At 65.6% G+C, this 16,170-nt stretch overlaps 1 protein-coding gene across 6 annotated transcripts in view; it reads right to left on the bottom strand.

Moving 5' to 3' along the window:
* Positions 1-889: 889 nt before the first annotated feature.
* The window catches only part of SLC12A7 (solute carrier family 12 member 7), a 68,362-nt gene continuing 53,081 nt past the window's right edge, over positions 890-16,170 (bottom strand). For 4 of the 6 annotated variants that reach the window (XM_027073434.2, XM_027073447.2, XM_027073465.2 and 1 more), the window contains 15 exons: positions 15,986-16,043; positions 15,447-15,621; positions 14,497-14,615; positions 14,133-14,231; positions 13,627-13,746; positions 12,999-13,103; positions 12,389-12,557; positions 10,425-10,620; positions 9,995-10,164; positions 7,115-7,246; positions 6,199-6,306; positions 5,543-5,721; positions 5,041-5,055; positions 2,079-2,212; positions 890-1,171 (listed from right to left, as the gene is read on the bottom strand). In XM_027073434.2, the coding sequence (XP_026929235.1) occupies positions 1,080-1,171; positions 2,079-2,212; positions 5,041-5,055; positions 5,543-5,721; positions 6,199-6,306; positions 7,115-7,246; positions 9,995-10,164; positions 10,425-10,620; positions 12,389-12,557; positions 12,999-13,103; positions 13,627-13,746; positions 14,133-14,231; positions 14,497-14,615; positions 15,447-15,621; positions 15,986-16,043 (1,871 nt within the window). In that variant the 3' untranslated portion in view covers positions 890-1,079. The remainder of the gene's footprint in view (positions 1,172-2,078; positions 2,213-5,040; positions 5,056-5,542; positions 5,722-6,198; positions 6,307-7,114; positions 7,247-9,994; positions 10,165-10,424; positions 10,621-12,388; positions 12,558-12,998; positions 13,104-13,626; positions 13,747-14,132; positions 14,232-14,496; positions 14,616-15,446; positions 15,622-15,985; positions 16,044-16,170) is intronic. The other 2 variants (XM_053202515.1, XM_027073456.2) reach the window with 1 other exon arrangement.

Here is a 16,170-nt window from a genome sequence, read left to right as displayed (position 1 = left end):
CTCCCAGGATGTCCAAGGAAGCCAGAGAAAGCCAGGGACCCGGCCCTTTGGGGCTGTTCGCAGAAACAATCTCTTCACGGGCACCTTAATTATCACTTAAACTCCCCAGGGGCTTAAATAAATAAGCCGTACAGACAGCAGGCCCAGGTCAGGGCAACAGCCCACGGTGGCACATTCGGGACCTAGAGCACAGACACCAGGGTAAAGCACGAAGTCTACAGGCCATCGGAAGGCAGCCCACGGAGCCCCCACGCACCGCCGCCACTGTCCCCTCCATGCCGGTGGGAGGGGACATGCCACTGCCGCCCCAGGACCTCGCCCAGCTGCAGCCCAGCCCCTTCCTGGGAGCCTGGCGAGACCCGGGTCCACGGGCGGGCACGTGTAGGTGGGTAAACACGTGGTGAATCCTCAGCAGTTACCACTCCCGCGCCCTGTGCCCACGCGGGACCCCGCTGCCATCCTGGCCGCAAAGCCAGCCTGAAGCCCACCGGAATGCCCACCGAGATGACCACCCCACGCCCCCCGGGGTTCCCTTTCTAGACACGCCCAGGCTGGGCAGATGTGCCCACACTGGGCGGGCTCGCGAGCGAGGCCATCCGGCTGAGCCTGGGGCATAGGCGTGGATGGCTCTTCTCAGACTTCACTTACAGGAACACGAACAGGGACATTACAGGGACAGGTGCTGAGGAGGCTGACCAAGGACCCGAGGCCCTCGGCCACCTTCCTGAACAGATGCTTCGTGGCCCGAGGGTGACCTTCTGTCCGAGCGAGGTTTCCCGTGAGCGTCTTGGATGGGGCAGAACTAAAACTTAACCATGAAACCAGGTAGCTCGGGCCAAGGAAACCACGTCTGGAGCCCACAGCCCGAGTGTAGCCCGAGTGTGGAAGTCAGGAGGTCAGGAGGTCAGGAGACGGAGGGCTGTGTCCCAGGTCCCCTCGAGCATCGACGTCTCCCCTCCAAACGAGGAAACCTCGGCAGCTGCGTGCTGGCTCCTGGCCCGGAGAGGAGTGCTGTGGGGCCATTCTGGAAACTTGTATATGAAGCCACACGGGGCACACTTCCCAGCCCGCCCGGTGTGTCAGGAGTAGATAGTGACCACCTCCCGGCCGCCGCCCCTGACCAGGAGGACCCTGTTGAGTCCTTCGGTCAGGACCTCCAGGAACTCCATGTCTGGGCGCCGGAGTTAAGGACACAGCTGGGGGCACCGCCGGCAGTCCCCGGGAGAGGGAGGTGGGTGTGTGGGAGAGGGGGCCCCGCAGCATGGCTGGTGGCACCAACGAAGCCCAGTGCAGGCGTTGGCCAGGTGCAGGGCGGAGGGCACTCGGGGGTCAGCCCGCTCCTGCAGCCGGCCCGATGGGACCTAAGGAGACCCCCGCCCCCCACCCCCCACCCTGGGGCTCTGGGCGCAGCCGGGCAAGTCCCCCGAGGACCCACACAGGCCCGCAAGTCCCGGTCTGGTCAGCAAGCACAAGTCCTGCAGCCTCTGAGAGCCGCCAGCGACCCCTCCAGCCTCCCTGTCCCCACTGCTGGGGGGGGGGGGGGGCGCTGCACCCCAGAGACCCTGTCATAGGACAGGGGCACACGGTCAAAGGCCGCGAGCCCAGCTCGGGGTGGAGCCGACCTGGGACCTCCACCCAGCCAGGAGGGGCGACAGGCCCGCCTACTGGGGAGGCCTCGGGGGAACCATCTGTGCGGCCGCTCGGCTCGTCCACAACGGAGGGAACACGCTGCCCCCACGTGCTAAGAAGACGCCCGGGAGCAGAGCCAGCACCGGGCAGGGTCCCAGGTCGCCGCTCGTGGTACTAATTCCTGGGGGTCCCGTGTTCCTCACCGAGGGCCTCCGCCGAGGACACTCGGCACGTGTACGGTTCCCTCACCTTTGCCAACGCCCCAACACCAACCAGGAGCCATTCGCTGGGAACTGCCCCCCAGACCCTGCTTTCCTGGCACTCAGACCAGGCTGGCCCCCGCTCCGACCCCAGCCCCTGGGATCCCGTGAGCAAGGGCAGCGAAGCCAGACACGTCCCGGCGGGCACTGCCTTCACCCCGCCCCGCAGGCGGCACATGGAAAGGATACAGTTCTCGTCCCCCTGCCGGTTTTTGGGGGGTCCTGGCATGTTCAGCAGGACCAGCTGAGCCCCCCGGGACCTGCTGAGGACGACACCATTAAGCTTCACGGCCGTGTGCATCCGCCGGACGTTGGACTGGTTCCTGCGGGGAGATGGCCACTTGACGCCCATGGCCGTGCCGGCCCGAGCCCCGTCTGCCCATCTCGGTCCTGGGCAAAATCAAATCAGACTCAAACGGCGTCAACTCCCCAGAGAACCCACAGGGGAGGTGACCCTGTGCGAGGCTGGCGGGCACGGGCCGGGGACGACCACTCAGCACGAGAAGGCTCTGGTTCCCGAACGTTCTAGACCGGGTGTCACCAAGCTGCCAAGCTTCTACATCTGCGTGCAGTGTCCCCCGGGGGGCCGGGGACAGCTCACCACCAGGCACGAAAGGCACTCGCACACCCACTGCTCTAAGCTCCCCCGGGGCAGGCCCCAACGCCACAGCCTAGTCCTGCTCACACGTGGCCTTGAGGTTAGCACGCCCAACGGGGTGCACATGGCAGCATCTCCCTCGTCCTGACCCGGCTGGGGTCCCAGGAGCCTCGCACGTGCCGTGCGGCTCCAGGCCTGGAGATTCTGGGCAAGAACGAGGCCACCGCCAGGGTCCACCCCGTACTCAACCCAGCGCTCCTGGCCAATGGCAGAAGGGCGAGAGCTTCCAATGCTCAGCAAGAAGGCCCTGCACCCCGTCCCTGCCAGCCACCCGGGTCTGCGGGATCCACAGCGCGGGCAGGGCGCCCGCTGGGCTCTGATGAGAGTCCCTGGCAGCCGCCTGCCCACCGGCACTCCCTGGAGCTCGAGTAGCTGCAGGACCTCTTCCTCGGCCACCACATGCGTCAGGTGGCTGTGTGGGGCACCACCCCCACCCTGAACCATGTCCCGGGAGGCACTTGGGAGACACTGCCTGGGAGAGCTGCCTGCCTCCTTGACACGCATGTCCCCTGAGCCCGGGTCTCCTGCAGGACGGAATCCGCGGGCAGCCCTTCTGGGAGCAGGTCGCCGTGCCCCAGACAACAGGGACAGAGGTCCCCCCACACCAGGGTCAGTGCAAGGCCCACAGGAGTGGCGTCCAGGATGCACCTTTCAAAAGCTCAGCCCTGCAGCTGAATAAATGCTATCACAACCCCTGATTCCCAGAAGGAAGGCAGGGAGCCGGGCCCCCTTCTTTCTCTGCAGTTTCGCCTGATAAAATTACAGGCTGGAGATCTGTCCGGGCCACAACCAGGGACACTCTGTTACAAGAACCACGCATTACTGCCTGAACAGACCACAATCACCAGTGTTTGGGGACGACAGCAACTCCAGAAATGAGTGTGTGTGACATTAGAGGGTCTCTTACGGCTAAAAGTTTTGAAAACACATATAATCTTAAAATCAGGGGTTTGGGTCTGGCTGGAAGGGCCCTCGGCTCCAGGGCGACGTGCCTCGTGGAGGTCAAAGAGGCGCGGAGAGGGACAGGAAGCCAACGGAAAGCTGTGTTTGTTCCCGACAGTGGGCCGTGAGTCCACAATGTACAGAACGTTGCCGTAAGCGCTCTGAGCCCAGCGCAGGAGAGTGTGTGTGTGGTGGGGGGGGGGGGGGGGGGGGGGCGGTGCCGTAGCAAAGTCAGGGCTCTGGTCCCTCGGCTCCTGGTGGGCACACGGCCAGGACAACAGGCACAACAGAGGTACGCCCACCCCTGGGGACACCACGATTGTCAGCCCCGTGCCCCCTGCGGGCTGACCTCCCCACCTCAGCCTCATGCCCTCCTGGGGACAGGATCTGCAGGCCCATGTTCTTCACAGCATTTTAGGGGAGAAACCCTAGTTAGTCCTGCATGTCCGTGTCTGGGTTTTGACAGACCTTATCTGGGGAGCGCTTTGAAGTTCACAGAAAAGTAGACGCCAGAGTCCCCGTGTCCCTGCTCTTCTGCACGACTCCCAGACACATCTACAGCTTTGCTCCCTCAACAGACCGACACCCGCCCGTGTCCTCAGTGTGATGCACAGGGTTCCGGGGCCCCCCGGCCTCTAGCGCTGCACTACGGATACCCCCCGGGTGGCCACCACCGCAGGGGACACACTGCAGGCGTGGGAGGGCAGGGGTACGCGCAGCGACCTCAGGGCGGGTCCCCCTCCTGCCCGTCCAGCTGCCCCCCAGCACCAGAGCACACATAGGATCTGCCCACACCCCTCTTCACACCAAGGCTGGCAGCTTCCTGGGGTGAACGGTACCCAGGGCCGCAGAGTGGGATGACGTACGGTCCCCTGCAGAGACTGAACGCTCAGCCCCAGGGTGTGGACAGATTCTCTAAGAGCTACCAAAGCATCCGCTTCTCTCTGCTCCAGAGGCAGCTCAGGACGAGCCCCCTCCCCCCATCTCAGCCCTCACAGCATCAGAGAAGGGATTCAGCCGTGTGCCCTGAGCCACTCTGCACAGAAGGGAGCGAGTTAAGTAGAAAACCACTGAAAGCCACAGCGGCAGCAGGCAGACTCCTGCGTGCGGGCACGTGCACACTCAGGGCCGTGCATGCACACACACGCAGAGCTGTGTACGCACACACTTAGGACCGTGCACACACACGCGCGCACACACACAGGGCCGTGTGCATACACACACGCTTGGGGTCATGTGCACACATGCACACACACGCAGGGCCGTGCATGTGCAGACACACACTCGGGGCCACACACACACACATTCAGGGCTGTGCATGCACACACTCGGGGCGATGCTTGCACACACACACACACAGGACCGTGCACACACACACACGCTTAGGGCCATTCGCGCACACATACATGCAGGGCCGTGCACGCACATGCACACACCCAGGGCTGGGCACGCACACACACACGTGGACATGTGCACAGTTCACAAGCAGTGTGTGCCCAGCATGCAAGAAGACAGGCTAAGAAGCATCCTAAACAGCAGGAGAGCACTTACAGACTTCCCCATTCTCTACAAGGAGGAGAAAACACAAGAACAGGTTACTTCAAGAGTGTGCACGATGAACACGTTTAAACAACCGCGGGCACAGCCCAGCTGCCCTTCCCCGGCTTACCTGGTCCTTCTCCACAACAGGGTCTGACCCCCATGCCCTTCCCCACAACACAAGGCCCTGGGGCTTTGGTCCTCACTGAAAACCCCGGGGCAGGGGGCCTCCCGGCACAGCCACGCCACCCGGCACCCCCCACCTGCACCTGCGCCCACCCTGGGGCTCTCGGCCCAACGCCATAGGCAGCACCCAAGCCCCGGCAGGTAGCCTGCACAATCAGCGGGGTCACAGCTGGGAGTCCCCAGCTCCCTAAGGGCACTGACCCCTGACTGCTGGGATCCCAGATCTGGCAAACAGGCCCCGAGAACAGACTGTGGCCCTCGGGCCTGCCCAGCCCCAGCTCTGTGACAGCCAGGACCTGCCACCCGGGAGCCCGCGGGCCACACTCACGGCTTCAGGCTGAAGAGGTCTTTGAACCCGGACGCGCCTGGCTCCTTGTTCTTAAACTTCTCGGCGGCCAGCTTCTCCTTGGTCCAGGTCATCTGCACTTTGTCCGGTGTGGGTGGGGCTTGGGTCCTGGTGGCCACCACTGAATGGGACGCGGTATTCCTGTCGTGGATGAGCTGGGCCTGGCAGGGAATCAGGGCACACGAACAGGAAGGTCTCCAAAACTCTCCCGGGAAGAAAGGCCGGGACCCCGGGACCAGCCCTCCCTGCAGGGGACCCAATGCCACCCCACCCCCAGCTTCCAGACCAAACTCGTCCCCTCTTCCTCCTCTGCTTCCTGCCCTGGTTCTGAAGGCCACGGAGAAAAGCCCAGCACAAGGGGACATTTGTACCCAGAAGTCTCTGCACTCGACACGGCAGGTGCCGGTTCTGAGCACACCCGTGTATGTGGACGGGGGCCGCCGGGGCCTGGGAGGGCGCGTGCCCTCACACCCGGAGCGGGTAGGGAGAGGAGGCGGAGGCAGAATCGTGCCACCGCCTGTTCAGAAGACCCGGCTTGGGGGCGCACGGCTCCAGAGACCGCCAAGACTCGGTCCTGCTGGCCAGGCGAGAACGCGGGGCACAGGCCGGCTGGGTGCAGCGGGCGCCCGCACGCGCACCTCTCTCGCCCGCTCGGTCTTGGAGAGCTGCATCTGCTTCAGCATCTGGGATCTCTGCTCCATCATCAACGTCCTCTCGTACGTGAACGCCGAGATGTCGTTTTCGACCTAGGGAGCCCCCAGGCACGGAAGTGAACGGGTGCCCCAGGCGTGTGTGTTCCACACGGGCACGCCTGCAGGGGCGTGACCGTGCTGTGACCACGTGGCGGGGGGGACAACCGCCACAGCTGAACGCACATCTGCTCACGGACACGCAGCGTGGACCCTGACGGAACCCACGCCAAGCTCATGCCGCGTCCCACGCGAAGTTGCGACCACAGCCAGCAGGAGCCATTTCTGTGCCGGGAGAGCCGGCGGCCACGCAGGGTGAGTCCGGAGCTCTCCCGCTGACCGTGGGGTTGGGATCTTCCCCAGCCCTGGCATGACGCTTGGTGGCGACGCCGGGTCCTCCCACCGGCCCCGGGCGGGGTCCGTGTCGGGCACACACCACCTCCTCTGCCCCCTCAGGGCCTGAGCCCTGTCCACCGCTCCCGAGAGCCTGCTGGGGGCACGCTGCCTGGGGAGAGGCTCCGGTGCTCCCACGGCCCCGGGGACCTGCTCCCACCCAAGAGCCTGGAGATGGGAGCACGGGGGCCTGGACCCCAGGCTCACGACCTGTGACAGGCTGGGTGTCACGTCCGTCTTATGAGACATGCCCAGAAGGGTGCGTCACTTCTAGGGTCCCCTGACCACAAACCCCTAAACTCACAGGCCCAGTCCAGCCCCGAGAGAACACTGAGCGGCGGTCTGCACAACACGGAACGTGTGGGCACGACCATCAGGTCGAGCCCGGGAGCTGAGCGCCAGCCAGCCCACGGCTGTGACAGGTGGGCGGGGACCCCCGAACCCAGAACCGCCGGCAGTCCGCACGCCTCACCATCTCCACCACCTCCACCTGGGCGCTGATCCGGAGGTGATACAGGAACACCTGAAGGTCCTTCTTCATCTGGATGCTGTTGTCGTCCACCTGGGCCACCGTGAAGATGCGCATCCGGCACTTTCTCCACACCTGGTAGGCGGGGGGGGGGGGGGGGGGGGGGGGGGGGGGCGGTACTGGCTTCTGCACCTGCACTTGGCCCAGGGAGCCCCTCCGCCTGCCCCGTGTGATACAGATATCCCCGCCCCCATCACAGGACCCCCCGTCACAGGACCCTGAGCCCCTGTGCTCATCGCAGGACCCCAAGCTCCCCGCCCCCACCTCAGGACCCCCCATCGCAGGACCCCAAACCCCCACCCCCATCTCAGGACCCCAAAACCCCCGCCCCCATCTCAGGACCCCCCATCATGGGACCCTGAGCCCCTGTGCCCATCACAGGACCCCAAACCCCCACCCCCATCTCAGGATCCCCCATCACAGGACCCTGAGCCCCCATGCCCGCATAGCAGGACCCCACCCCCCATCATGGGACCCCAAAATCCCCACCCCCATCTCAGGCCCCTGAGCCCACGTGCCCATTGCAGGACCCCAAGCTCCTGCCCCCATCTCAGGACCCCCCATCACACAGGACCCCAAAACCCCCACCCCCATCACAGGACCCCCATCACAGGACCCTGAGCCCCCGTGCCCATCACAGGACCCCAAACCCCCTCCCCCATCTCAGGACCCCCTATCACAAGACCCTGAGCCCCCGTGCCCATCACAGGACCCCAAACCCCCTCCCCCATCTCAGGACCCCCCCATCACGGGCCCCTGAGCCCCCGTGCCCATCACAGAACCCCAAATCCTCTACCCCATCTTAGGACCCCCCCCTCACAGGACCCTGAGCCCCCGTGCCCATCACAGGACCCCGAGCCCCCGCCCCCATCTCAGGACTCCCCATCGCAGGACCCCAAAACCCCCGCCCCCATCACAGGACCCCCATCACGGGACCCTGAGCCCCTGTGCCCATCACAGGACCCCAAACTCCCTCCCGCATCTCAGGACCCCCCCATCACAGGACCCCAAGCCCCACCCCATCTCAGGACCCCCCATCGCAGGACCCCAAACCCCCACCCCCATCTCAGGACCCCAAAACCCCCGCCCCCATCTCAGGACCCCCCATCACGGGACCCTGAGCCCCTGTGCCCATCACAGGACCCCAAACCCCCACCCCCATCTCAGGATCCCCCATCACAGGACCCTGAGCCCCCGTGCCCGCATAGCAGGACCCCACCCCCCATCATGGGACCCCAAAATCCCCACCCCCATCTCAGGACCACCCCATCACGGGCCCCTGAGCCCACGTGCCCACTGCAGGACCCCCAAGTTCCTGCCCCCATCTCAGGACCCCCCCATCACACAGGACCCCAAAACCCCCGCCCCCATCACAGGACCCCCATCACAGGACCCTGAGCCCCCGTGCCCATCACAGGACCCCAAACCCCCTCCCCCATCTCAGGACCCCCTATCACAAGACCCTGAGCCCCCGTGCCCATCACAGGACCCCAAACCCCCACCCCCATCTCAGGATCCCCCATCACAGGACCCTGAGCCCCCGTGCCCGCATAGCAGGACCCCACCCCCCATCATGGGACCCCAAAACCCCCACCCCCATCACAGGACCCCCATCACAGGACCCTGAGCCCCCGTGCCCATCACAGGACCCCAAACCCCCTCCCCCATCTCAGGACCCCCTATCACAAGACCCTGAGCCCCCGTGCCCATCACAGAACCCCAAATCCTCTACCCCATCTCAGGACCCCCCCATCACAGGACCCTGAGCCCCCGTGCCCATCACAGGACCCCGAGCCCCCGCCCCCATCTCAGGACCCCCATCACGGGACCCTGAGCCCCCGTGCCCATCACAGGACCCCAAACCCCCTCCCGCATCTCAGGACCCCCCCATCACAGGACCCCAAGCCCCCACCCCCATCTCAGGACCACCCCATCACGGGCCCCTGAGCCCACGTGCCCATTGCAGGACCCCCAAGCTCCTGCCCCCATCTCAGGACCCCCCCATCACACAGGACCCCAAAACCCCCGCCCCCATCACAGGACCCCCATCACAGGACCCTGAGCCCCCGTGCCCATCACAGGACCCCAAACCCCCTCCCCCATCTCCGGACCCCCTATCACAAGACCCTGAGCCCCCGTGCCCATCACAGGACCCCAAACCCCCACCCCCATCTCAGGGTCCCCCATCACAGGACCCTGAGCCCCCGTGCCCGCATAGCAGGACCCCACCCCCCATCATGGGACCCCAAAACCCCCACCCCCATCACAGGACCCCCATCACAGGACCCTGAGCCCCCGTGCCCATCACAGGACCCCAAACCCCCTCCCCCATCTCAGAACCCCCTATCACAAGACCCTGAGCCCCCGTGCCCATCACAGAACCCCAAACCCTCTACCCCATCTCAGGACCCCCCCATCACAGGACCCTGAGACCCTGTGCCCATCACAGGACCCCGAGCCCCCGCCCCCATCTCAGGACCCCCCATCGCAGGACCCCAAAACCCCCGCCCCCATCACAGGACCCCAAACCCCCTCCCGCATCTCAGGACCCCCCCATCACAGGACCCCAAGCCCCCGCCCCATCTCAGGACCCCCTATCACAAGACTCTGAGCCCCCGTGCCCATCACAGAACCCCAAATCCTCTACCCCATCTTAGGACCCCCCCATCACAGGACCCTGAGCCCCCGTGCCCATCACAGGACCCCGAGCCCCCGCCCCCATCTCAGGACCCCCCCATCACAGGACCCCAAGCCCCGCCCCATCTCAGGACCCCCCATCACGGGACCCTGTCCCCCTACCCCCGTCGCAGGACCCCGGCGCACCTTGTGCTGCCGTAGCAGGAAAGGCAGCAGCATGAGCAGGCCCCCGTCGTGCACGACCCACCACACGTCGATATCCCCGTCGCTGAAGCGCTCCTGGTTTTGTGGAAACAGGTCCACGTTCTTGGCCACCAGCAGGGCCTGCTGCGCCGCCGTGGCGTCTCTGACGGTCTCTGCGGAGAGACAGTGGTGGGTCGCCAGCACCGTGGCAGGAGTGGTGAGGCCACAACCCCTGCGAAGCCCCCGCCTGGAGCGCAGGGGGACAGCAGCCCTCGCTGCCCTGGACGCGGCTGGAGGGGCTCCGGGGGACCTGCAGGGGCGGAGCTGGCGCACACGGGGCAGTGAGGCTCTCCCAAGGGGGGGGGTGGTCACTCTCCCACAGGGCGCACAGCCGGGGCCTCCGGGAGCCTCGCGGAGGGGGCCCAGGACCCACCGACGAAGTTCTTCCAGGAGAAGGTGTTGTCCTCCCTCTTCCAGGACTCGGGCCAGGCCATGAGCACCGTGTTGTGCTTCATGCCCCCCAGGCCAGCCGACTGGATCAGGTGGGACATGCCATCGCGCAGGTTGGAGGACACCACCAGCTGGCAGAAACCCTTGGTCTTCTCCGCGCTCATCAGAGCCCGGATGTTCTGGGGAGATACGCGGGGGGACTGTGAGGGGCCAGCCACACAGTCACGGCCAGACCCGGCGGCACTGTCGCTGCGGGGAGCAGCAGGGCCTCACCCTTCCCGGCCTCCCAGCCGGCGCGCGAGCCCCAGCGCGACCAACCAGGCCTCCTGGCTTCGGTTCCACGGGCAGAGAGACACAGGGCAGGGCAGGAGATGACCAGAGCAGGAGGAGTCTGGGCACCGCGGGGCCCCCGGGCCCTCTTCCTGAGACACAGCTCCCTGTTCGCCAGCCCCTCAGACGGCGGCCCCCCCTCGGGGACACCGTGACCCTCAGCCCCACAGCTGCCGTACATCTGCGGCGAAACCCAGTCGTGCCACCAGGGCAATAACGGGGCCGAGCCACCGGCACATGGAGCCATCCGACGGCAGGCAGACCGCCAGGCAGACCAGGAAACCAGAACCTGGCCCAGACCCGTGGCGTCCATGCTACTAGGGAGGCTCTGACTGCACGAGCCCCACCGAGGAACCAAACCTGTCTATGGACCACTCATCCCCCACGCTTCTGTCACAGGAACGTCAGAAGCCCCTCAACGCACAAGAACAGAGGGGTCTCAGAACAGGAATCCCCCGCTTCCACAAGATACCACGAGACCATCATAAACACACGCTCTTCCAAAACACAAAACCGAACTCTTAGGACGTAAGCGCGCGCCAATGCTTTCTGTAGGACTTAGTTAGCAAAGAACAGAACCTTGTGTGTTAAATGGTAGCAGTGGAGTCTAGAAAGGGGCAGAGACCGTGAACCCAGCCACACCCGAACCGTCCTGGGCCCTGGCTCGCGGACGCCCACCTCTCTCGCCCACCTCCCCCTCGGTTCGCCAGAGACACCCCACCCGGCGAGAGCTGCGCCAGAGAACGCGTGGCACCCGAGCTATGTCAGAAGTCAACGCCCGGGCCTCTCTCACCACTCCTCGGGTCAGGGCAAGAGCTCCCGTCGCCACGAGCAGGAGGGGATCCGGAGAGCAAAGCCCCGGCCAGAAACGGGCAGTGTGAGCGTCGCAAGGAGGACACCGCTTAAACCGGTTTGCAGCCAGCCACTGCCGCACCTGAGCCCTTGAGCTGAGGTCCCGCTGAGGGGGGCCTGGCGCCCCAGAGGGAGGGACAAGCACCCAGCGCGTCTGCTGCCTTCCCTGAACCAGCTGCACCTGCGGACCGCTGAGCGCGCGGGGCTAACTGTCCAGGTAGGAGGCCACCGTCCTGCGGCCCCACCCCCCGCTCTGAATCCGAATGAGCCTCTGGGTGCAGCCCCGGTTCAGGCCCACGGCAGCAGCGTGGCTGCTCCCGGACACGAGGACACGCCATCCGCCCGGACGGGGGGGGGGGGGCTCCACCCATGAGGAAGGGAAGACAGGGGACAAGAAGGAGGCTGCCTGGGAACACCTGGTGCTCCCGTGCCTCCTGCTCTAGTCACGGACACGGAAGCGTTTCTGTCTGGAAACACCCGCACCCCTACATTTCCACACGTGTCGAGGTCGCGCCCCTAGGCCTGAGCCCCGGGCGGGCAGCCCCTCCAGCACGAGGCCCCGCCCACAGCAGGTCCCTGCAGCAGCTTCCATCCGGCTCCGTCCAAACCCAGAAGCCCCAGTCCTTGAAACCAGACAGCCCCACGGGACGCACGGACCCAAGCTCGGACCTTCCGGCCCAGCCCGCGCAGGAAACATGGGCCTGCCCCACACCGCGCTTCAGGGCCACCCGGCCCCTCCACCCGCCCTCCGCCCACGCTGCCCACCTCCTCGGCCCGCTGGGCCTCCGAGTGCTTGTCCAGGTAGGTGCCCTCCAGCACGGAGCCCACGATGGTCAGGCCCTTGCCGGCCTTGAGCTGGGTGGTGAGGGACAGCAGTCGGGGGTGCTTTACACACTGCTCCTCATCCAGGCTCAGCATCACCAGCACCTGCGGCCTGCGGGGGGAGACAGCCGTCACCCCGCGCCCCCGCCAGGTGCGCAGGTGCGCAGGTGCGCGGGTGCGCGGGTGCTCGTGCCCGGGGGCCGAGGGGCTCTCCGTGCGGGTAAAACCGCTGTTCCCCAGGCACGGCCTTCTTCACCCCCCCAGCAGCAGGGAGACGCCCACACGCTTGCGTCCGTCCTCGGCAGGACCCCAGTGAGGTCAGCTCGCCCCCTTCCCCACCCACCACACCACCCAGGTCCGGCCTAGTGGCCAGAGACATGCTGATCGCGCCACGGCCAACCACTGCGGACTGAGGGAACGTGCTAGAAGCTTCTGAGACAATCGCTCCCCAAAGAGAGGCAGCAACTTTCCTTCTCCGAAGTGTGCTGTTAGAGACGGCGCTTCGGGGGTTCAGAGGGCAGGAGGCCAACTCAGGGCAAGCTGGGGCGCTCACCTCCAGTTCTTGGTGTGGGGGGGGCCGTGCTCCACACGCAGCAGGGCGAACCGGGCAGCGTTTAGCGACAGACCCCTGATGCCGTCACCCCACTCCTTCTCGGCCCTGTGACGGAAGGGCAGCACTGAGTGCCAAGGGAAGGGGTCCAGGGCCTCAGGCCCCCAGGGGCAACCTCCCCGAGGAGCCACCATGGGGTCTCCACCGAGGGCGGGACGTGGGAGTCGGAACACGGCTCTGTGTGTGGAGCGGACGCTGAGGAGCACAGCTGGCTCAGTGGGCCTGGCCTCCCCAGTGCAAGTGGTCACGGCCCCTGACACTCCAGCTAAACCACCCTGGAAAGAGCTGGGGGGGGCAGCAGCAGGGACCCCGGCCCAGAGCACCCTCCCCAGAGGGGGCCAGGCGCCCAAGGGAAACGCCCCAGGGATGGACCAGGCGCTGTGGGACGCGGGGTACTTTCCGGAAAGTTTGAAATCCGCCAACACATCAGTGCTGTCATTGGATGGACTTCAACGTTCTCAAAAACCACGCCGTAAAAAAAGTGTCACTCTCCAGCTGCTATGACGAAGGTGTGTGACTGTGACAGCTGGGTCCTGCCTGTGCCCCGGGGCCAGGCCCTGCAGCGGCTTACCCGCGGTACTCGATGTACTTGTAGATGCAGCCGGCGATGAGCATCGCAAACAGGGCGTAGTACCAGGAGCAGATGAACATCAGGGCGAGACACAGGCTCATGCCCAGGAAGGACAGCGCCCTGCGGGGGACACGCAGCTCACGTGCCTGCCCATGGCCGAACCCCAAAACCTCACGGGTTCCCCACAAAGACCTCATCCAGCCACCGTGAGAAAGCAGCAATGATGCCCTGAGATCAGTCCCTGCCACTGACCCCTCTCCGGGGGCTGAGACAGTACTGGCCCCACCCACCGGACGCCCACCCTGCCCCCAGGGCACAAAGCACAGCCGGCTTCTCGAGGTCCCCCACGCACGCCAGCCATGCACACTGGCGGCAGGAGGACCGAGCAGCCCGCGGTCAAATGCTCTGGGCCCAGGGAGACTGAGGCCACACCCCCAGCGGGGGCCACATGCCACGAGACGCCTGCGTGGCCCAGGCAGCGGCCGCCCGCGGGCTCCAATGCTCACCAGTGGTAGTACTTGAATCGCGGGCGCCAGTTGGGGGTACGCAGCAAGGTCTGCACGGCACAGGCCAGGTTCACGAACATGTAGCACATGAGGAAAAACCTGGGGCACAAACGTAGCACCAGAGGAGCGGGGGCGGGTCCCACGGCAGCTCCCGTTCTGCAGGCACCTGGGCCCCCTGCTCCCAGGAACACCCCTCGGCTGCAGCACTATCCACCCCCCCCCCCACAGGGGTCTCCCCGCCCCCTCCGTCCCCGTGACCATACACGTCCCTTGTCCCCTGAGCAGGGACGCACAGGTGACAAGCGGCAGCCACCTCTCCACAGCCTGTCCCCACATGCCTCCCGCCGTACCCGCAGCCGCTCACATGGAGAGGATGGGGGCCACACTGTCCAGGGAGGCGATCAGGATGCCGGTCTCACAGATGAGGGCTGTGAGCAGCAGGGCCCACGTGGGCTCCCCGTTGGCCTTCCCGTGACCGAACACCTGCAGGGGAAGGGCAGGTGGGCTGCTGACGGGCCACGGGCACACCTGTCATCCTGATGAGAAGCCCAGGGTCTCAGGTGCAGCTCCAGAGGATCTCAGATATGGGACGGAGGCAGAAGCAGACTTTTACCACTCGTCTCGGACCCTCTCCAGCCGGGATCAGGACAAACATCCAACATCCACAGCCCCACCCCCCCCCCCCCCCCAGGAGGTGACTATGTCTGCAGGTTGTGAGCTTTACAGGAACCGAGGCCACGGGGGCAGCCCCAATCCCGGCTGGTGTCCTTGCAAGAAGTGATGAAGACACAGGCACAGGGAAGCCACGTGAGGCCTCGAAGACAGTGTCCACGCGCCAAGGAGGGAGACCTCGGAAGAAACCAGCCCTGCCCGTGCCTGCATCTCAGGCTTTCGTCCTCCAGAGTGTGAGCAAATCAGCTCGTGTCGTCTGAGCCCCCAGCCCGTGGCATGTGGTAGGGTGGCCCCAGGACACTGAGACGTGAAACCATCAAGTTCGTTCCAGAAAGCTTCCGTCCCAAGTGGAGGACGCTTCCCTGAAGGACAGACACCCCGCAGAATAGATGCCCCTCCCGGAGAGATCCCCCCCCCCCCCCCCCGGCCCTGCTCGGGACAGACACTGCCCTCCGTCCCCAGCCCCGGCAGGAGGTGGATGCTCTTCACTGTTCCCACAGCACAGTGACCATCTGCGTGGAGCCACCAGGCTGGCAGGGGTCCCCAGGGCCCACAGTGCGGGCTAGTGAAGGTCGTGCCCTGCGGGCAGACCCTCAGGGACCCTCGAGGACACGCTCGCAGAAGGACGGCCTCCCAGCTCACCTGCAGAAAGGGGACGATGCCGTCGCGGGCAATGGCCTGCAGCAGGCGTGGTGCGCCCGTGAGGCTCTGCAGACCAGCACCGCAAGTGGAGAAGAAGGAGCCGATGACGATGACCCAGGGGGACGGCCAGGCCAGCATGCCGATGACCAGCTTCCCCTGCAGGGCCTCCCCAAACCTGCGGGGCAGGGGCAGGTGGGCTTTCAGACACCTTCTCAGCAGGAACAAGGCCGCTCCCACCCTCGGTGTCCTTTCTCGGGAGCAGGGAAGCCACGGTCACTCGTGTAAGAGCAGCATCGCCGCGGGTCACGCTCAGGGACCGCACAGGCCCCCTCACACTCTCTCGGGGTCAGAGGCTGCCCTGTGGTTCCCCAGCTCCAGGCTGGAGCAGGAGAGGGTGGACACACCAGGCCAAACGGAATCCCCACGAAGGGGCCACGGGGCCTCCTGCTCCACCGCTCGAAGCCTGAAATCCAGGTCAACACTACGATCATCTAAAAAAAACACACGGAAGCTTCTAAAAACTGCAAGTGAAAACGTACTTATCTCGTAAGATCACTCCTTCAATGCAGGCCCCAAAGAGCACGATGCAGGACAGGTCTGCATCTCACGTCAAGGAAGAGGTGGGCCAAACGCACAGGCCATAGGGCCCTGGTTGCAGGTGGACCTGACTGACCCTGACCCCACCTACCCCATCCTGGCGGCTCTCGGGGGACCTTCCTCGCCG

The sequence above is a fragment of the Acinonyx jubatus genome, chromosome A1 (genome assembly GCF_027475565.1).
Source record: "Acinonyx jubatus isolate Ajub_Pintada_27869175 chromosome A1, VMU_Ajub_asm_v1.0, whole genome shotgun sequence".
NCBI classification, from domain to species: Eukaryota; Metazoa; Chordata; class Mammalia; order Carnivora; family Felidae; genus Acinonyx; species Acinonyx jubatus.
Note: the sequence above shows the minus strand (reverse complement) of the source record. Positions and strands in the feature narration are given on the sequence as shown.